Raw genomic sequence first — 21965 nt, forward strand, 5'->3', positions numbered from 1 at the left:
TTTCCTTTTTTTTTTTTTTTTTTTTTTTTTTTTTAATACTGTTTTTTTTTTTATCCCTCTTTCTTTCTTTCTTCCTTCTTCTTCCTGGCTGTCCTGGAACTCACTCTGTAGACCAGGCTGGCCTCAAACTCAGAAATCTGCCTGCCTCTGCCTCCCAAGTGCTGGGATTAAAGGCCAGCCTCTGTTTCTTAAGGGCTGGTTTCACATGCTTTGGGAATAGACAGGAGACAGAGCAGAGCCGTTGTGCTGCTCCTGGTGGAAAGAAGCCACTCGGGGCTGGGCATGCTGTACGTGACTCCATCACATCACTCCAGCATCCTGGGTGACTTACCCAAAAGAAACTCGGGAGGTGCAAAATGCAGGCAGCGGATGCCAGAGATGAGCATGGGGGACTTGTTCATGGGCCTGATCACACCTTGCACAGCCATCTCATAGGCCTCCTGGGACTTCAGGTCCAGGTTGGAGTACCTGGGATTTGGGAGAATGGGAGGCTGGTGTGGGGCACCTGCTCCACCATAAAAGGGGGTATCTTAATTGTTCTCCATTCCTGCCTCCCACCCCTTCAGAGCAGCCTCCCTCTCAGCCCCCAAAGGCATCCTAGATCAATCCCTGGCTCCATCTGTCACAGGCTGAGCAATCCTGACCACGCCCTGTGCACTGCGCTGCACCCTCAGGCACCTTACCTAAGAGATGCAACTGATTCCAGGGCCACCCACACAGATGCCCCAGCTCCCTTCTTTTCCTGCGCTCCCTCCCTCCTCTAGGCTCTTCCTCTACTCTGCTGCTGCTTTCCCGCTGTCAGCAGGCTTGGAGCAGGGAACACCGGGCACTGTCCTCACAGCTGGTCTCCTTCACTGCCTGGCTTTCCTCACAGGGTCCCCAGTGAGACCACAGTGCTGCTTCAGAACTAACCTCAGTGCCCACTGCCCTGGCCAGCCTTACTTGCTTCCCTTTGCGCCTGTCCCAGCCCTTCCTACCTCAAGCTCTGATCCTTGGCTTCTAAGCACAACTGGCCATTTCAGTCCTGGCACACCCACCGCGGGTGCAGGCAGAGGGCCTGTCTCCTGCTAATCCTCTGAGCTCTGTCAACTGAGCCACTTCCTACAATCCCAGCTGCTCTGCCCCTGCTCTGTCCCTGTCTCTGCCTAGAACACTGTGCTCAGGTAGAGTTAGATCTGTAAGTCTGTCCCATTTACAGATGGCTAGGTAATTTCCTGGGAGCCACAGGGCTGATGCCTGGGAGTCAGGAGTCCTGAGCATCCCAGCAGAGGCCTCTCAGGCAAGCTCTCAGATCCTAGGGGATTCCATCACCCACACCCACCCCTAGTCCTATACCTTGGGAGTATGGACCTCCCCTCTAAAGCCCCAGCAGGGCAGAGGAGCCCTTGGATCTACTTACATCACCAGAGCTTTTTGGTGGGAGCCTTGGATCACAGCCAGGATCCGGTCCAGCCGCTCTCTGGTCACATGGTCTGGAAAAGGCGTGGGGTAAGGAGAGTGTAAGTCTACAGGTGGCCAGGGGCAGATCACAGTAACCAGCCAAGCACCTTTTACCCAAAACAAGCCCATCTTGGAAATGGCCAGAGCATCCAGTATGGGGTTTTTATAGGAGGCTGAGTCTACACACAGTCCTTTAGAAACGGCTGATGTTGGGTAAGTAGTGCATGCCTGGAGCCCGAGCACCTAAGAGCCGAGAGTGACAGGAGAATGAATTGGAGGACAGCCTGGGCTACATTCCAAAATTTAACAATAAAAATAAGTAATCAGCATAATAAGACATATTTTATTAATAAATAAGTATTATTAACAAATACATAAAAAGTTGTCAATTGTAGTGTGTACACCTTTAATCCTAGCACTCAGGAGCACAGCAGATCTCTGTGAGTCAGAGGCCAGCCTGGACTACAGAGTTTTAGGTCAGCCAGAGCTACAAAGTTAAGACTGTCTCAAAAGGTAAAAAGAAAAAAGAAAACTTGATGAAGGAGCTGAAGAGATCCCAGTGGCTGAGACCACTGGCTGCTCTTACAGAGGATCTGGATTGTCCCCAGAACCCACATGATGGCTCACAACCATGGGCACCTCCAGTTCCAGGGGATCCAACACTTCTGACCAGTCTCCTGCGCAAACACGGTACACACATACCCAGGAATACACAAACACGGGTTATTTTTAAGTTGAAGAAAACTGGACTCTTCCATTGGCTAGATTTACACTATCTGAAGAGCTCCCTCCACCTCGCTAGTGACTGTAGGAGGCAGCACCTGGCCAAATGCAGAAGCAGGCACCCATGGGAGGAGCAACTCTGCCGCCAGGCCCCATTGAGGGACTGAGCACTTAAGCCTGGACTTTCACAAACTACCAGGAAGCTGAGGCGTTGAGGCATGGGGGCACACACACTAACTTCTAAGCAATGCTAGGATTTGGGAACAGCATAGGGCTGAGGCCTAGTTGGTTGCTGTCTCCAGCCTTCTGACTGCACTGAACCCACCATGCTACCTGGAATCCACCTGCCACTGTCTCTCTGACAGGAAAGCCCTCCCAGCTTTATCCCCTTCCCAGGAAGCTCCCCCAACCCCAATTCTCCTGGCTTCTTCTCTTGATCACTTTGCATTTGGGTCCTTCCCACCATCTGGTATACTTTGACTTTTACTCTACTCTTTAGTTATGTAACAGATATATGAAGGGTTGGAGCATTTTTAATGGTAGCGCAAGCACAAGGACCTGAGTTTAGTTCTCAGTACATAGTAAACAACAACAAAAATGTTCACGCTCTCCTTTAAGAAGTTGTTATGGGCTGGCGAGATGGCTCAGTGGTTAAGAGCGCCGACTGCTCTTCTGAAGGTCCAGAGTTCAAATCCCAGCAACCACATGGTGGCTCACAACCATCTGTAACAAAATCTGATGCCCTCTTCTGGAGTGTCTGAAGACAACTACAGTGTACTTACATATAATAAATAAATAAATCTTAAAAAAAAAAAAAAAAAAAGAAGTTGTTATACCCAGCTGTGATGGCGCACACCTTTAATCCTAGCACTCAGGAAGCAGAGGCAGGTTGATCTCTAGTTTGAGGCCAACCTGGTCTTCAAGAGTGAGTTCCAGGGGCTGGCGAGATGACTCAGTGGGTAAGAGCACTGACTGCTCTTCCGAAGGTCCTGAGTTCAAATTCCAGCAACCACATGGTGGCTCACAACCATCCGTAATGAGATCTGATGCTCTCTTCTGGTGCATCTGAAGACAGGTACAGTGTACTTACAGATAATAAATAAATAAATCTTTAAAAAAAAAAAAAAGAGTGAGTTCCAGAATAGTCAGAGCTAGACAGAGAAACCTTATCTTAAAAAAACAAGAAATGCTGTTATTTATTATTATTAATTTATTATGATTTTATTTTTCTGAGACAAAGTCTCACTATGTAATCCTGGCTGTCCTATAACTCAATATATAGACCAGACTTGCCTGGAACTCAGAGATCATCTTGCCTCTACCTTCTGAGTGCTGAGATTAAAGGCATGTGCCATCATACCCAGCTTACACCTACACTGATAAGCCTGGACAGATCCTTGGCCACAAGCTGAACCTCCCGGTCCATCTCTCCTGAGATAATGAAAAGACAGATCTTAAGTAAGTATGCATAACTGGTTTCCATTCTGACTGCAGCTAACGTAAGACTGAGGTGTGGCAAGCGCCCCAGGGTGGGGACATTTGAACTGGAAAGGAAGCAGGGCCAGGGTATTCTGGGAGACATGTGGTGAGGGCAAATCTCCAACCTGAGCTTAGTGTGCCGAAACCCAACAGGTACCACTGTGAGGTGGTCAGGAAAGCTCAGGAAGAGAATCACAGAGACAGGAAATAAAGGGAGGCTGAGGCAGCTACCTCTCCTGCCCCACCCTGGTTCTCACCATACGTTGTCTTCTCTATCAGCCGCCCATCTTCACAGAAGTTGTCTGTAGCTTTGCCCAGGAGGCCACGCACTGTGTAATCCTGTGGGGACAAGGCAGGGGGGGTCCCCATTCTAAGCTCTGATGCTGAGGAAGTGGCAGTCTGGTGCTGGGTGGGGCCTCCTAGAGCTCCATACAGCATGCCTGCTGCTCCCCTGCCCTGAGGGAGGATGTGCACTCCACTCTGGAGCTCAGGGCAGCCCTGTGCTGTTCCCTGTGACCCAGGCATGGCACCAGCACCAGTCTCCACCCACTTGGCCAAAACAAACAGTGTCACCCCACACATGTCCTGGGGCTGTTTCAGTGCCCAAGTTAAGGGCATTTCTGGATGCCTTCATGAACCCCCCTTTCTCCAACTCTGTACAGACAACCAGCCCTTCCCTGGGGTGATGATAGCAAGGAGGAGAGAGATAGCAGTGGCAGTGACGTTGATTTGGCCTGGACTGTGTACCAGGGGCTGAGCCAAGGCTTCATATGAAGTCACTTTAACCCTATTTCTTCATTCCCATTGAAGACTAGAGGAAACTGAGGCACAAAGATAAGATGTTCATGGACTTGCCAAGGACATGTGAGCTGTGGCTGGCAGAATGGTATAATGTGCAAGTGTCTCACCACAGCCCTGACTAGGATTGCAAACTGGAACCTTTTGGTCCTGAATTCTGTGCTGTTTAGCACTGAAGACACAGCTACCTAAAGTGTCCCCTCAGCAGACTTCACAAGACCACAGCCTAAGGCCCCACCTGGTCCTGGAGGAGTCCTGGAGACTAGACAGTGACACACATCTGTCTTGCTGTGAGAACAGAACACTGCTTGGCTTGGACTGTGGTGTGGGACAGATCCAAGCTCAAATTTCAGCTCCTAAGGCTTTAAAGAATGTGTGACCCTGGCTAGGCATGTTCTTTCTTCCTAAGCCTCACTGTACTCAACAGTAAAATGGGAGCGTGGCTAAGTGGGACAGGGCTTTCCTAAGGGGACCCACACACAGCTCTTCGTGGTGGTCAGAAGAGAAGAGTGTGAGGGGCAATGCTGGATCTCTAGTCTTTCCTAGCTACAGCAAGCCAAACATGCTTGCTAGTGGCCTCGACCTTCCCTATCCATGACTTCTGGGAAAGGATCACTGGGTAAGTAGGCTGCACCGTATCTTTAACCCACCATACCTTGGTGAGATGAGCATCATACATGTCAGTGAGGAGGCTGCGTCCATGTCCCACGGCGAGCACTGAAAGGAAACCAGACCCTCTCTCACCTAGTCCCTTTCCCTGGGAACAACCCTTGCCATTCATTCCCTGCCATCAAACACTTCCTCTCCTTGCAGCCAGTATCTGGGGAGGGAGCTGCTGTCAACACTGGTCTCCAGGGCTGGTCTAAGGGTGGCATCTGGCTCACGGTGGGAAATGAGCCTAAGTACCCGAGGAAGCTCCCAGAGGGTACTGAAACACCCCCAAAGCAAGAGACCATTGTCCCAGCTCCACCAAATTGAAACTACATTTAAGGCTGGGAGGGAGTCACACACCGATAATCCCAGCACTTGGGAGGCTGAAGCTGGAGAACCCTGAGTTCCAGGCCAGCCTTGGAAGTAGTCAGAGTCTGTCTCATATAAACACATACATTTAAAAAATAAAATAAAGCTGGGCGGTGGTGGCGCACACCTTTAATCCCAGTACTTGGAAGTCAGAGGCAGGTGGGTCTCTGAGTTGGAGGCCAGCCTGGTCTATGGATCAAATTCCAGGACAGCCAGAACTACACAGAGAAACCCTGTCTCGAAAAACAAAAACAAGACAAAACAATTCAAGACAAGTGCCACGTGCTTACACTTGTCCCCAGCACTCAGGTGGAGGAGGGCCAAGATCTCAAGGTCATTTAGACCCAACTGGAGCCAGCCTCAGCAAACTGAGACAAAAAAAAAATTCTTCTCAGAAACAAAAACAAGAACCTAGGTTTTCTGACTCTTAACTTTAAACATTTTTAGCCCTCAAACTCTCAATGAGTTATATAGAGAAAGATGCTCAGGCCTGTGTATATCACAGACTGGGAGAGGCAACAAACAGAAAGCTAATGGTACAAAGGAAGGAGCCATAACAGGGCCTTTGGGGCCACTTCCTGCCTATTCCCTGATCTGTTTATCCCTCTGTCTAAAGAAATGAATGGCTTTCCATTCACTGTTAGAGAGGGAAACAGGGAGGGGGCATGAGATCATGTCTGACTGCCCACACCTCAGGAAGAAAGACAAGGGAACCAAGACTGTGGAGGCTGGACAATGGGCTACCATATGACCCGGAGGCCACAGAAGGCTTGTGACTTGGGGCTTTGTATCCAGCTCTGGCAATATGCAAACCGCAGCCAGAGGAGATAGAGCCATGTGCCTGCTGCACCCTAACTCGATGGTAGCTCCTCTGGGGACCATGGATATTTACTGGCCAGGCCTTAGCTCCAGTCTTACTCTCTTCACTGGTAACATTACATAGCATCTGTCATGGGTATGATGAACAAATGTCCATACATGTCCTTGAACCACGTGTCATGCAGGAAGGAATCCCTTGACAGAGGTGGGACCTGCCCAGCTGAAGAGACAAGAGATTCACCGGAGAGAAAAGTAAAAGAGTGAGGTCAGATAAGCTGTGGGCCGGGCCCTGGATCACCTACTGATCCTTCTCCAAGCTCACGCACCACATCCCCAGACTTACCAAGCACACCAGAAGCCTGGGCATCCAAGCGATGTCCCACACCCATCTTCAGGTTTGTGAATGCTGGACCACGTACTGGAAAGAAAAAGCCAGTTCATTTCTTCAACTAATGAGCCTTGAGGGTAGCTTTGGGACGAGGCCCTCATTCCAAGAACAGAAGGGCCTCATGGGGATCAAATTATGCTAGGCTGTATTTCCAGGCTTCTCTTCCAGGAAGCTGGAACCACTATTTCCCTAGTTCCCTGGGCCCAGAGAGAGGGCAATGCAAGACTCTTCTCCCTCTGCCTATCACTATTCGCCCCATCCGAGGCTTTGAGATCAGGCATCACACTGGCGATCAAGATTCTGGGGTTCTCTACACAGCATGTGCTGATAGAAAACCTGGCCATTCTCCTCCTGAATCAGTGAGCTCCCTAAGGTGGGACCTAGGTCTGTCTGTCTACAATACTGACCTATGGCCCCAGACTCAGTGTCTTGACCACTAAAAGACTGACTACAGCTTAATGTGCCCCAGCACTTGGGAGGCAGAAGCAAAAGGATCAGAATCCAGACTTCAAGGTCATACTTAACTATATAGTGAGTTCAAAACCAGCCTGGACTACAGGAGGCTGTGTCTCAAAACACAAAAACAAGAGCTGGCGAGGTGGCTCAGTGGGTAAAGGCTGCCAAGCCTGATGACCTCAGTTTTGATCCTGGGACCCATGGTGGCCTGAGAGAAGTGACTCTCAAAAGATGCCCTCCGACTTCCACAGCCATGCCTTGGTGTGCACACATATATACAAATAATATGTTTGTTTGTTTGTTTGTTTTGTTTTGTTTTTTTAAATAAGGGACCTACCTCACAGAACTGTGGTGAGGAGAAAGATAACATGATGTCTGATACAGAACAGGTATTAATTAATAACATAGGTCTACCAGAAGTTCTCAGTTTCCCTAGAGAGTCCTAGAATAGTTAAGAGTCAGCAAAGTATAGTTTACAAGTCAAATCATCAAGTCTACTTTGTTTTGAGACTGGGTCTCACTGTGTTGCCCAGGTTGGCCAGGGACTCCTAAATTTAAATGATCCTTTCAGTCTCCCCTATAAGACAAAGGCTGTTGGACACTGGTGTTTATAACTGCTCTCAAAATAGCTGTTTTGTAATCCAGCCATTTTTTTTTTTCCAGACAGGGTTTCTCTATGTAGCCCTGGCTGTCCTGGAACTCACTTCGTAGACCAGACTGGCCTCAAACTCAGAAAACCTGCCTGCCTCTGCCTCCCAAGAGCTGAGATTAAAAGTGTGCGCCAGGACCACTAGGCTGCACTCCAGTCTTGACTGAAATACAAGAAGGTTCTCTCCTTTCCTATGGTCTAAAGATGCTTTGCATTACAATAGCAGAGAGGAGCAGAGAGAGGTAAACCACAAGGCTGTAGGCAGAAGCTGTTTAAAATCTTCCCTCGCTAGAGAAGTTTGCCAAACCCTGGGCTAGAAATCTAACTCGGGCCAGGGATTTCCTCTAACATCACGGCCAGGGTGCTGCCTGACTCTGCCTTACCAAGTCTGTGGGTGGTGAGGGAGGGTACACTGGTGGCTCTGAGAGTCAACTTCTTCTCTTCACTGCCTTCCACAGGGCCTAGCAAGAAGCAAACACGCTGTTCAGGAGCAGGAGGCTGCTGGGCATTGAGACCTACGCACAAAAGAACACACTGTCAGTACTTTTCCAACCCGCAAGAGAAGGGGTAGAGAGATGGTAGCATAGAAGATGGATTTGTGTATTGTAGAAAACATACTATGACTCCTTCAGAAGCCAGGTATGGTGGCACGCATCATTAATTCCAGCACTGGGGAGGCAAGAGGCAGGCCTATCTCTGAATTCAAGGCCTGACTGATCTACAGAATTATTTCCAGGGCAGCCAGGGTTATACAGAGAAACCATTCTCAAAAAAATGAAGAACAAACAAAACAAAAATCCTAGGTTGGAAGTGTAGCTCAATTCATGAAGTGTTTGTACAATACGCAAGATGCCCCGGGTTCCATCCCCAGCACCCTAATGGGAGGTGGTGCTACACAGATGTAGTCTAAGACCTTGGGTAATGAAGGCAGGACAGTCAAAAGTTCAAGGTTATCTTCATCTTACATAGAAAATTTGAGGCTACATGACAGTTTTTTTAAAAATGAAAGAAAGGAAAAAAAGAGAAAGAAAAAAAAATTGGTGTTTGAGGGTCGGGGTGGTGGTCACGCTTGTGATCCCGGCATCTGGCAGGTGGAGACAGGAGATTCATAATTCTCAGTGCCTCACTGATTTCAAGGTCGGATTAATTAGAAAAGACCCTGTCTCAAAAGGCAAAAAAAAAAAAAAAAAAGAAAGAAAAGTTCAAATTCTAACTCTGTAACAGAAACCGCGAAAAAACCCCAACACTATAGAATGAATTTCTCTAACGGAAAATAGCGGAGAGTGGGTAGTAACGAAATGTGTACAAGAGAAAACAAAACAAAACAAGAAACTGCTACAACCAGGCAAACGAACCACGTGACCTCACTCCACGTCAGAAAGAACTAATGCAGAACCGTGGGTTCGCGTCGGAGTTCTCACCTTTAAGCAGTTGCAACTCCACGGTCTCACGCAAGTGCAGCCATTTCAGCCCCGGAGGTTTATAGACAGCGAAGAGCCCCTGCAGCCGAGATAGGCCAGAAGAACCCATGGCTGGAACTCAGCGGTACAACATCATCCAGAAGCGGGGATGCGGGCGGAAGTGCTGCGTGGTCCTTTCCCAAATGTGGTCCCTACTGTAGGTAGCCGCCTTGTTTCCTTGGCAGGAAGAGGTTCTTATCTTATTGTCCTCCGGGGGGAAAATATGAGATGGAGAAGGAAATAGGGCCGGATATCGAGCAACCGCGTTCTCGGTTCTGTTATTTTTGGAATCCCTTTCAGGAGTTTTGTTTGTTTGTTTGTTTCTCATATATCCCAGGCTGCCCTCAAACTTGCTAAGTTGCCGAGAATTCATGACTTTCCTGTCTCCACTTTTCCAAGTGCTGGAGTGACGAGTAATTCACACCGGGCTTGGTTTTTGAGATAAGGTCTCTAGTACTGTCTTCGTACTTAAGAAATAGCCAAGAAGGATCTCGAACTGATCCTACGGCCTCCAGGTTTCAAATGCTGGGTTGTCAGGCCAACGTTATAAATAACGCCTGGCTCACAGCAGTTGTTTTATTTCAGTGGCAAACAGATCTTGTGGCTTTCCTTCTCATGCTCCTGTCCATATTACAGCATTTCCGATCAAAAAGCCACAGTGAGTGCAGTGCCCCAGGAGTCTTTTGACTTCTCGGGCCTCCATAGCACCTGCGGAGCCCCGCCTATTCACGCGGACGTCCGCTGCCATGGCGACCCTGCTGCTGCTTCGCTCCCTGCGCCTCCACCGCAGTCTTCGGCCCCGTACTCGGCCAGCTGTAGGTGAGCAGCTCTGACCCCGGTGTCCGCGGCGACCGGAGAGACCGGACTCCTCTCACCTTTACCTCTTTTCTGCCCGCAGATGTACCCCTCAGGGCCGGGAGCCATGGCGCCCACCTGCTGTACCCGGACCACATCCCAACCACCCCGCTGCAAAAGATGCTGCTGGCTGCGGGCGCGGCGGGAATGGCGCTCTACAACCCCTATCGCCACGGTAAGACGGTTCACTCTTCGGTCTCGAAAGCTGGGACCGGTGAAGACTTGGTTTGTGGGCATCCAAACCTGGCTGCGCCTATCTCATATTTCCCAGGAACGTTTATGATAACCAGGTGCCTGGCTCTAGCTAGAACTGTTTTGGGTCTTCTGGGCACAGGGAGGAGAGGAAGAAAGAAACATGAAATCTACAGATTTGCCTTTTTTGTAATTCTTGGAAGAGTCTGTCACCCTAGCATATTAATCTGGGCTGAATGAGTTACAGGTACACACCACATTACAGCATTCTCACTGGGTAGTAAGTAAACTTGGTAAGGGCTATGATCTTCAGGATTTTCTTTGCTGAAACAGTTCAAGATCAGCTTCTTTTTTGCTTGTTTGGCTTTGGTTTTTGTCTTTTTCAAGACAGGGTTTCTCTGTGTAGCCCTGGCTGTCTTGAAACTCATTCTGTAAACCAGGCTGACCTCGAACTCAGAAATCAAGGCCTGTGGAAACACGACACTCTGTCTCGATAATGGTCTATGAAAGTGGTTCCTACTGTTGATGAAAGCCACCATATTCCTATAGGTTTGTAATGGTAAGAATAGTAGCTAGCGCCGGGCGTGGTGGCACAGCACACCTTTAATCCTAGCACTTGGGAGGCAAAGGCAGGTGAATTTCTGAGTTCGAGGACAGCCTGGTCTACAAAGTGAGTTCCAGGACAGCCAGGGCTATACAGAGAAACCTAGCTGTCCTGGTGGTACAGGCCTTTAATATAGCACTTGGAAAGCAGAGGCAGAAAGATCTCTGAGTTTGAGGCCAGCCTGTACTACAAAAAGAAACTGTCTCAAAAAGAAAAAAACAAACAATCAAAAGAATCCATTCTCTGTCTTTTCCCATCTCTGTCCTTTCAGACATGGTTGCAGTTCTAGGGGAGACCACAGGATGCCACACCCTGAAATTCCTCAGAGACCAGATGAAGAAGGATCCAGAGGGTGCCCAGATTCTACAGTAGGTCCCAACTTTGCTTTGGCATTTGGCAGGGGTGTGTCTGTCCTCATCCTGTAAGGAGCCCTTCAGAGGACCATGGATGGATATATTGCCTGGGGCACTGCTCAAAGCCAGGAGCATACATATGCGTATGTGGGATGGACCCCCTGGATTATACAATATGTCATCTTAGTCCTGTGTAAACCACAAGACTCTGCATTAAGCTCCCAATGGCTAGCTGTACTTCTCCAGATGTGCTGTATCTATCCCCTCCCTGGCATCTGTGGCCCTTCTCTCTGACTAGATTGTGCCTTTGAAGGCACCAGCTCAGCCCTGGGTTGGGATCGTCTCCATAGTCCCTAATACTGCAGTGTTCCCTTCGGGCTTGTGACTACATAGATGTCCTGTGGCTACATAGGCCCACTTCAGCTTCCTTTATGTGACCCTTTCACTTGCCCTGGCTGACACACACCCAGGCTTACCTCCTACATTCTGTCTTTCAGAGAGCGTCCTAGGATCTCCCTGTCTACCCTTGACCTGAGCAAGCTTCAGAGCCTGCCTGAAGGCTCACTGGGCCGTGAGTATCTTCACTTCCTGGATGTGAATGTGAGTTTCCGGGCTCTGTGTATCCAGCAGTTACCAGTAAGGGTGGAGGGTGGCATGGGAAGAGATAGCCTAGAGCGGGAGGATGCCTAAGATGCCAACTAAGGCAGGAGTGCTTTTCAGTCTGTGACATTTTTCTATATGATGGATAAATGGTCTGGTAATGCCATTCCAAGTACTGGAGGTTACCAGCCTCCTGTTACATGCCAGCTGACAGGCTGGCACATGACCTGGCTAGATCCTGCCAGTGACCTTTCTTGTAAGTTCTGTTGTCATCTTCTTGCAAGACATGAGGACTCAGGCACAGAGCAAGCAGTGAAACAACATAACTTCACAGCTAGTCCAACCCTGGGCAGAGGGAACCAGCGTCCTGGGATCCACTGTGCTGTGGCCAGAGTAGGACTCTCCAGCACCAGGCAAGACAGATGGTGGGAGGTGGGGATTCCCAAAACTCAGCGTCACTCCGTGTGCTGCAGTGTAACAAGTCAGGTCCCTGCCCCACCCCACCCCCCTGCAGCTTGTGCTCTTATTAGAGAGGCAGTTAATAAAGTAGTTTAAAAAATTGAAATGACAATGTAGTGGTCTGAGGAGATAGCTCAGTTGGTCAAGTTCATGTAGAAAGGCCTGGGTTCAGTCCTCAGCGTGAACCTGCTGTAGAATAGAGGAAGGAGAATCAGAAGCCCAGGGCCAGCCTAACCCTCACAGAGTAGGTTTTGGCCGGCCTGGGTTACACAAGACCCTGTCCCTCCTACTTTTTGAGGTAAAATATTTCTTGAGTACTTAGAACACACAAAGCATCATGCTCAGCCGTGGGACACAGTGAACTGAAGGAGCCAGACATCTGTTACTGGGGAGCCCACAGCCTAGCAGGCGGCCATGCTGAAGGGAACAAGACAATGGGACAGAGGATGTCTCTGGATGGAGTAGGGGTAGCCACTGCTGGTTCAGTGGTCAGGAGAGACCTTTCCAAGAAGACTGGGATGTTGTTGGCTCTGTAGAGCTCTGGGGAAGAGCACTATGAGCAGAATCAACCAGCTCAAAGAAGCAGGATGGTGCAGGGCTGGGAGGACAGCTCCACAGGTTCAGTGCTTGCTGCTTAAACATGGGGGCCTGAGTTTGTAAAAGCAGACCTGGCAGTTCAAACCTGCAACCCTAGCAATGTGGAGGGAGGGGCGGCTGATTCCAGGAGGTCACTGTCCAGCTAGCTGACCTGTATCAGTGAGCCCATGGTGCAGTTAGAGATGTGTCTCAGAAGACACTCAACACCAACCTCTGGCCACCGCACACGTCATACATGTGCATACGAGCTTATATGCCACACATGTATCAAAAGAGAAAAAGAAAGTCAATCCAGTAGCTATGACCCAGTTGCTCCTACCAGCGTGGCTGCAGCAGGAAGGCTGCCTCTGAGCTCAAGATCATCCCTGGGTACGGAGGGAGCGACCACACGTACTATACTTACAAGGCAAGACCCTGTCTTTAAAAAAGCAGACGAACAGGCTGGCGCGGCAGCTCAGTGGTTAAGAGTGCCTTCTGCCCTTTCAGAGGACCTGGTTCAATCTGCAGCACCCACTTGGCAGCTCACAGCCTTCTATAACTCCAGTTCCAGGGGATCTGACATGCTCTTCTAGCCTCTGTAGGCAGCCAGCACACACTTGGTGCATAGACATATATATATATATATATATATATATATATATATATATATATATATATATGTAAGAAACAGCCATGTGTATATTAAAAGAAGAATAACAAAACAAAACATCGGAGGGCCTGGGGGCAAAGCTCAGTGGTAGGTAACAAGCACGCCTAAGGCCCTGGGCTCTGTCCCAAGCATAAGTGCATAGACAAACAAAACACACTGCAGAGGCCTGAGCAGAGGAAAGGGAAAGCTTATGCTGATCCAACAATGCCGGGGCCTTGGGAAAGAAGCTGCATTTTGTAGCAGGAACCATTAAAAATGATTGGAAAGTTTTAAAATAGTAATCCCAGGTCTCGGGAGGCAGGGGTGGGTGGATCTTTGATCTCCACAGTTCCTGGACAGCCAGGGCTAGACACAGAGACCCTCCAGGATACAGAGACCCTCTCTCAAAATGAAATGAAGAAAAGATCAGTATAATACAGTTTTCCTTCTCCACCTGTCCCCTCCCTCTCGTGCACACGTCTCCTTGAAGCTTAATGGCTCTTCAGCCAGACGCAGCCAGGCTGGAGGAGGAGGAGGAGGGTGGCCAAGGGTCACTCTAGAACAAGGAGGGTGGCCAAGGGTCACTCTAGAACAAGGAGGGTAGCCAAGGGTCACTCTAGAACAAGGAGGGTGGCCAAGGGTCACTCTAGAACAAGTTCTTAGAGTTACATTACTGCTGCTGTGAACTGGGGACTCTTGATTGGGCAGCTGTCCTGTGCCTCGTAGGCTCTTTCGCAGCATCCCCGACCTCTCTCTACCAGATGCCAGTCAACTCCCTCATCCATCCATTGGTCTGGACACTGTAAAGATCCCCTGATGAACAGTTGAGAACTACTACTCAATGCAGACAATGCCCCCAGACAGCAAGCTGCCTCTCACCCTCTCCTAGCACCATTGCCTTAGCAGGGCCGTCACCTGCCCTAGTTTCACCAGGGTGCAGGTTACTTCATCAGTGAGGAACCTGCCCCAAGTGCCACCATGGGAGGGACAACTTCTGCATTCCCCACAGCCTTTAGCCCTGTTGCTGGGGTGGGGAGGAGGTCTATTAGGGCCATCCTGGGTGCCTTACCTAGCATATTCCCTCCTATGGTGTCAGTCTGGAGATGTGGTACTTCTACTACAAGGAAATCAACCACATAATGGCAAGGTGCACCTTGAGCCCTACAGAGAATTAGGTGAAAGTTGAAGGTACAGTCACAGGAGCTAAGGCTGGCTGCTGAAAGGTGTGGTCACCCTTTGGTGAGTTGAAGGGATGTGGGTAATGCCCCACAGCCCTGCACAAATCCTCCCCCAGAAAGAGGATAGATCTTTGATCTCCAGGGCACTAATATGACTGATTGATAATGGGTATCAGGGCTGGAGAGATGGCTCAGTGGTTGAGAGCACTGACTGCTCTTCCAGAGATCCTGAGTTCAATTTCCACATGGTAGCTCATAACCATTCGTAATGGAATCTGATGCCCTCTTCTGGTGTGTCTGAAGACAGCTACAGTGTACTCATATACATAAAATGAATAAATGATTCTTTAAAAAAAAAAAAAAAGAGCCGGGCATGGTGGCGCACGCCTTTAATCCCAGCACTCAGGAAGCAGAGGCAGGCGGATTTCTGAGTTTGAGGCCAGCCTGGTCTACAGAGTGAGTTCCAGGACAGCCAGGACTATACAGAGAAACCCTGTCTTGAAAAACCAAAAAAAAAAAAAAAAAAAAAAAGATAATGGGTATTGTCTTAGTCAGGGTTTCTATTCCTGCACAAACACCATGACCAAGAAGCAAGTTGGGGAGGAAAGGGTTTATTCGGCTTACACTTCCATGCTGCTGTTCATCACCAAAGGAAGTCAGGACTGGAACTCAGACAGGTCAGGGAGCAGGAGCTGATACAGAAGCCATGGTGGGATGTTCTTTACTGGCTTGCCTCCTCTGGCTTGCTCAGTCTACTCTCTTATAGAACCCAAGACTACCAGCCCAGGGATGGTCCCACCCACAAGGGGCCTTTCCCCCTTGATCACTAATTGAGAAAATGCCTTACAGTTGGATCTCATGGAGGCATTTCCTCAACTGAAGCTCCTTTCTCTGTGATAACTCCAGCTGTGTCAAGTTGACACACAAAACCAGCCAGTACAGGTATCAAGGCTGCTGGCTTTGGAGACCATCAGGTTGTCCCATCTATTTCAGCTGTAATATCTTTACCTTCCTAGCCACATTTTTCTCATCTGTTTGTAAAGTTAGCAATAATGTCTACCTCCTAGATTACTGTAAGAACAAAATATGACAGTCTATGTAAAGGACAGCATATAGAGTTGGCACATAGTAGGTCCTTGGTGAAAGCAGCCACTGTTACTGCAGTTGGCTTCCTCTTAGCACAGCAAGAAGAAATGAGGTCTTGGGGCCCAGCAAGACCTAGGTTAACACTGAGCATAGCACTGTACCAGCTGCCCCGAGGCAACAGAGACCTCAGATCCGTTGGACCAGGCCAGCTAAGCTGACCCCAGGCTGTTCAGGCACCGATGCAGACTCAGAGAAGCAGGGTGGAGTGAATGAGGATGATCAGCCTGTGTGGGGAGTGCACACACCTGTAACCCCAGCCTTAAGGAGGCTGAGGCAGAAGACCTGCTATGAGCTCAAGGTCAGCCAGGGCTGTGTGGCAAGAGACTAGAAAATGACAGAAAGGCGTTGTTCATCTGGTCCTGGACACCAGCGTCATCACTGTGAGTGAAATGGCCAGCCTGTCCCAAGGCATACAAAACAACTGGCCACACGGGGACTTTAAAGCTTCCTACTGGCTCCTTAAAAGCAAAAGGAAGCTGATAGAAATAATTTAATAACTTTTTGGATTTACTTATTTATTTTGATTTTTGGGAAAGGCTCATAGCCCAGGGCAGCCTCAGATTCTCTATGTAGCTAAAGATGACCTTGAACTCCTGATTCTTCTGTCTCTACCTTCTAACTGCGGGATTACAGCCACTGTGCCTGGTTTTATGCAGTCCTAAGGGTGTGCTAGACCTGCACTCTATCAACTAAGCTCCACCCCCAGCCTGTCACAACCATTGTTAAGTTTATAGTTCAGCAACAGTGTGTTTATCTTACAGTGTGTATGTGTGTGCCTCTGTGTGTGTGTGTGCACATGCACGTGTGAGTGAAGATTTTTAGAGATTGACATCAAGTGTTTTCCTCCACCTTACGTTTCAAGTCAGTCTCATTGAATTTAGGGCTCATCAGTCTGGCTAAAGTGTCCGGCCTGCAGGCCCTGGGGCACCTCTTTGCCTCTTGTTTCTGCCTTCCATGTGCCGGGATTACAGGCACAGGAGCAGCCACCTATTGACTGATTGATTGATTGATTGATTGATTGCATGGGTGTTGGGGATGGGCTCAGCTCTTCACGCTTGTACAGTGAGTACTTTCCTGACCAATCATCTCCTTAGCCCCTAGTATGTGCAATTTTTTTTATGCAACTAATCTCAGAACTTTCTGTCTTACAAAATAGAAAGTCCATCCCCTCCCCCCACACACACCTTTCTTTCCTCACTAAAGCTGTAGATTTCACCAGGCTGCAGCATTGTGCGAGGTGTGAGCAGGAGTGGGGGTTGGGGTGATAGCTACCTGAGGCTCCCAGTTAGCAGGTGTGGAGACAATGGCAGGATTCTCAGTTAGGGTATGTGCTCAATGGGAACATAGCTGAACATCAACTAGTGGTGGGCCAGCAAGGCCCTGGGGTATGATGGGGAGGAGTCCAAGGAGGGATTATGTTCTCCAGAAGGTCTCTCCGGACACACGAGCACCTACGCGCTTTGTGGACGATGAAGAGCTAGCCTATGTGATCCAGAGGTACCGTGAGGTGCACGACATGCTCCACACCCTGCTGGGCATGCCCACCAACATGCTCGGTGAGTGCCGGCGGCCAGACAGGAAACGGCAGGGCACCCCCCACCCCAACCCCCACCCCAGGTCTGTCTGAAAAGGCAGAATCCCAGTTCATGCTTCTCTTTATCAGCTAGCTCCATCCTGCCTTCTGCATTGTATGTATGCCCTAGCAGCATCCCTGCCAGCCATCCTCATCCTTCCCTGCCTCCCGGCCCTTGTCTCAGCATCTAGTCACCAAGGATCCCTGCCTCTGACACCCATAGCAACTCCCTGAGGCCTGTACAGACCATTGTCAGCCTGGCCTTCGAGGTGTTCTGCATGTTGTCCCTGCATGCTATCCCAGGATGAGACTGGACCCCACCAAACCTTACAGTGCTTCTCGGGGGCCATTTCAACATCACTGGTCCCCCTCACCTGCCCACCTCCTATCCTTCCTTATCTCTAGGAGAGGTTGTGGTAAAGTGGTTTGAGGCTGTGCAGACCGGCCTACCAATGTGCGTCCTGGGAGCACTCTTCGGACCCATCCGCCTCCGTACTCAGTAAGTTTCCTGGGGTGAGAGGAGACCTCAGAAGGGCTGGGGCTCCAGGAAAGAAGGATGGCATGATACAGGTGCTTCATGCCTCTCCAGAAAACAAGGATGGGGAGAATGAGGCAGAAAGGGAAACTGAGTCAGTGAGCCCCAGGGTCTCTCCAGCCAGGCCTCAGGGACTGGATCAGCATGAACAGGGTCTCATGTTGCTACAGCTTCTGGAATTGGACAGCCCTGTATTTAAATCTGAGCTTCATTGTCTGGGGTGTGTGCTATGAGGAGTGGGAACTTCCCTCACTGAGATCTGCATAGGTCTGAGGGAGGGTTGACAGAAAACAGGGTCTGTTTGGGGACTTTATGGCTTTTCTTCTCTCTGCTGCCCTCCAGGAGCCTCCAAGTGCTGTTCTCAGAGCTGATCCCTTGGGCGATTCAGAACGGGCGCAGGGCCCCATGTGTCCTCAACATCTACTATGAGCAGCGTTGGGAGCAGCCCCTGACAGCCCTGCGGGAGGAGCTGGGCATCAGTCCTCCCCCAAAACATATCCAGGGCCTGGCCTAGCTTGAGCTGCCACACACAGAGGATTAAGCCTTCCTCTCCACACACTGCCTTCTTGGGACAAAAGAGCCTCTCAGCTGCTTTTGTTTCTTCTCTTTGAACCTTGAACTCAGAGTGTCACTTATAATTTTTATAGTCCTTGCTGCCTTGTACCTTCAGGGCCAGCCCAGGAGAGAGAGGCAGAGCAATGGGGCCCCAGGCTGCTGTGAGCCATCCGGAGAGAGCAGTATGTGTGCCTCGAACAGCCATATTGGATCATACTGATCATTGCAGTCTGAGGCTCCTCTTCTGGACAGTGACTCTGACAGGGCATTTTGTCAAGCTGTCTTCGAAAGCTTTACTACTACATCATATTACCAAGCCCTGAGCAGACTGGTGGGGAGGAGAAGGCGTCTCTGGTGTCTGAATAAAGCTCCCATCAGGCCTAGAGTCTGCTGGTTGTCCTAGACCTAGCTCCCTTTGCCTGACATATTGGTGAGGGGAATTCCGTCCCAGTTGGACTCCAGTTGATGCTGCTGTCATTGGGTCTTAAGGCAAGCAGTCTAGGAATCAAGTCCCCAACCATCAGAAAACTAACAAGTCCCTTGTGTTTGTAAGCCAGCCTTTTGACATCAGCTGAGGAACAGCAGCAGTCGCTATGGGTCAGTGGCAAAGGCGCTGCCATCAAGGCTGCAGACATGATTCCAATCCCAGCACCCACAGGATAGAAAGATAACGGTTTCTCACAAGTCGTCTGCCAACGTCTGCATGCACCATGCATGTGTCCACACACACAAACGCACAAAATGAAACTTCAGAGCTGGAACAAAACAAATAAAACGGGTTTATTAGATGATTTACAAATGTGAAAGCACATGCCACCAAACCTGAAGACCTGACTTCCATCCCCAAGACCCACAAAGTGGAAGGTGAAAAACAACATCCGCAAGTTGTCATGACCAGCACAAACATGCCATGGTGTGCATGCACTCACACCTGTGCAAAATAAAGTGTGAAAACTATCTAATGTGATGGTTTGGGGAGCTGTCTCAGCAGCTAGACACTGGAAAACAGGACCTGAGTTCAATTCCCAGCACCCATATGGTGATTTATAACCACCCTTCACTCCAGTTCTAGAACCTAATGCTGTCTCCTGATTTCAGGATCCCAGGCACTCTGGTGGTGCATATAAATACATGCCCACAAAATGTTCATCTACATAAATCTTTTAAAAACTAAAATGAACAATGAAATGTTGGGGTGACTGGAGACAAAGCTCCAGTCCCTTATTTTCCCTTAGGGAAACCTCTCCCTTCCTCCTGCCCTCTCCCTCCCTACCTCCTTCCCTTCCTCCTGCCCTCTCCCTCCCTACCTCCTTCCCTTCCTCCCTATTTCTCCGTCTCCCCCCCCCATCTGTCTGTCTCTCCCCCTCCTTCACCCCCCCCCATAAGAGGCTTAGTAAGCCTCTTACTACAGGGAGGCTCACAACCATCTATAATGGGATCTGATATCCTCTTCTGGTTTGCCTGAAGACAGGGGTGGTGTTTTCATATACATTAATAAGTCTGTTTTGTTTTGTTTTTTAAAACAGACAGGGAGGAAGGGAAGGGGAAGGGAAGGGAAGGGAGGAAACGGGCTTAGTGCTTAAGAGTACTTGTTGCTCTTGCAAAGGTCTCTGGTTCCCAGCATTCACCTGGTGGCTCAGCCATTCATAGCTCCAGTTCCAGGAAATCCAATATCCTCTTACAACCCGGTGCTTTCTCCTGACATCCACAGGCACCAAAATGCAAGCAAAACATTCATCCATATAAAGTGAAATACATCTAATTGCTTCTGAAACTTTTGACTATTATCAATCAAGTCTAGTATCTGTTCTTGTCAGTTTAATATCCAATATGTCCTCTATCCTAGGATCTTATAGTACATGGTTTTTGGAGCTAGAAGTTAGAATGGGAGCTTGTCACATCCACTCCACTCAGGACTTCTAGGACTGGTTGGTGTACCATACACACACACACACACATACACATAAGAACATTTTTTTTTTATTTTTGTTTTTTGAGATAAGGTTTCTCTGTAGTCCTGGCTGTCCTGGAATTTGCCCTGTAGACCAGGCTGGCGTTGAACTCGGAGGTCCACCTGCTTCTGCCTCCAGAGTGGGAAGCCAGGTATTCCCCACACCTGGTTCCCGGATGCTTTCGTAAGTTCCTGCTGCTTTTACCCCCAGCTACGATGGTCTGAAACTGAGCAGTAAAAGCAACGGTTTCTCCCTTACACTTCTGCCCAGCTTCAACTTTTTGTTTGTTTGTTTGTTTGTTTCAACAAAAATTTAAAAAGCGGGGCTGGTGAGATGGCTCAGTAGGTAAGAGCACCCGACTGCTCTTCCAAAGGTCCTTAGTTCAAATCCCAGCAACCACATGGTGGCTCACAACCATCCTGAACAAGATCTGACTCCCTCTTCTGGTGTGTCTGAAGACAGCTACAGTGTACTTACATGTAATAAATAAATAAATCTTTAAAAAAAAAATTTAAAAAGCAGCTGGTCATATGTACCATTAGGAAACAGGGACAGAGAATGCCTGCGAGTGCTCAGCTAGATCTATTTATTGTTGGTGTTATTTTTGAGACAGGGTCTCACTATGTAGCCTTGGCTAGCCTAAGATTCACTATGTAGATCATTGAAATCATAGAAATCTTTCTGCCTCTGCCTCCTGAGTGCTGGGGTTAAAGGCATGCACCATCATGCCTGGATAGTTTTCTTCATTTTATCCAGCCTAGAACCCCCTGCCCAGGGAATATCGCAACCCACAGTTAAGATGGTTCCCCTCAATCTCAGCACTCGGGAGGCAGAGGCAGGCAGATTTCTGAGTTCGAGGCCAGCCTGGTCTACAAAGTGAGTTCCAGGACAGCCAGGGCTACACAGAGAAACCCTGTCTCGAAAAACAAAAAACAAACAAACAACAAAGATGGATCCCCTGACATTGTTTATGTAAGATGATTCCCCCCACAAGCATGAACTAAGGCTAACTTCCCAAGTGACCCTAGACTGTCAAATTGGCAACACCATCACAAGCAATAACGGAAACAGTGCCATTTCTGGCCTTAGAGTTGAGGCCAGCTGAGGGTCCTCTGTGGGTCAGCTCTGCATGTGTCACCTTGAATTCTTGCCAGCCCTGGAGGGATTTCTATTTAACAGGTGCAGATAGACTCTGGGCTCTGGGAAAGTGAGTTCTCAAAGCCTAGCCACTGAGGGCAGGGACTCCATCCTAGCTGCGACCGACCAGCAGGGAAAGACCCAAGGAGAAATGCCCAAGGAGAGCATTAGGCAGATGAAGGGCCAGAATGTGGGGAGGAACAGCCTAGTCCAGTCTTTACCCACCCTCTCCTCTCCGTGTCCAACCATGCCCAGCAGCTTGAAGGCAGAGTGTCTTGCTTGTCTGTGTTTGGTTTCTAGACCTCAAGCCCAGTCCAGCATTCTGTGGGACACTGAGCCCCAGCGTTCTGTGGGATGCTGCCTTCATTT

The 21965-nt window shown here is 49.2% G+C and overlaps 2 protein-coding genes and 1 pseudogene across 3 annotated transcripts in view; 2 read left to right on the plus strand and 1 right to left on the minus strand.

Annotated features, from left to right (window-relative positions):
- Trub2 (TruB pseudouridine synthase family member 2) overlaps positions 1-9378 on the minus strand; it is an 11488-nt gene extending 2110 nt beyond the window's left edge. Inside the window, exons 1-7 of one of the 2 annotated variants that reach the window (XM_029474483.1) lie at positions 9194-9378; positions 8156-8233; positions 6623-6697; positions 5096-5157; positions 3900-3981; positions 1400-1472; positions 332-468 (exon numbers count right to left, since the gene is read on the minus strand). In XM_029474483.1, coding sequence (XP_029330343.1) covers positions 332-468; positions 1400-1472; positions 3900-3981; positions 5096-5157; positions 6623-6697; positions 8156-8233; positions 9194-9302 — 616 coding nt within the window. In that variant the 5' untranslated portion in view covers positions 9303-9378. Of the gene's footprint in view, positions 1-331; positions 469-1399; positions 1473-3899; positions 3982-5095; positions 5158-6622; positions 6698-8155; positions 8288-9193 lie in introns of both variants that reach the window. The other variant, XM_021154178.2, reaches the window with a different exon arrangement.
- Positions 9379-9499: 121 nt separating this feature from the next.
- On the plus strand, positions 9500-19464 carry Coq4 (coenzyme Q4). The gene is made up of 7 exons (XM_021153435.2): positions 9500-10051; positions 10131-10262; positions 11155-11251; positions 11734-11836; positions 17271-17400; positions 17823-17916; positions 18295-19464. The coding sequence occupies exons 1-7, from the start codon at positions 9979-9981 to the stop codon at positions 18464-18466; spliced, it is 801 nt and encodes a 266-aa protein (XP_021009094.1). The 5' UTR covers positions 9500-9978; the 3' UTR covers positions 18467-19464.
- An 814-nt stretch (positions 19465-20278) lies between these two features.
- On the plus strand, positions 20279-20450 carry LOC115030555 (annotated as a pseudogene).
- Positions 20451-21965: the final 1515 nt, after the last annotated feature.

Source organism: Mus caroli, chromosome 2, assembly GCF_900094665.2.
Source record: "Mus caroli chromosome 2, CAROLI_EIJ_v1.1, whole genome shotgun sequence".
NCBI classification, from domain to species: domain Eukaryota; kingdom Metazoa; phylum Chordata; class Mammalia; order Rodentia; family Muridae; genus Mus; species Mus caroli.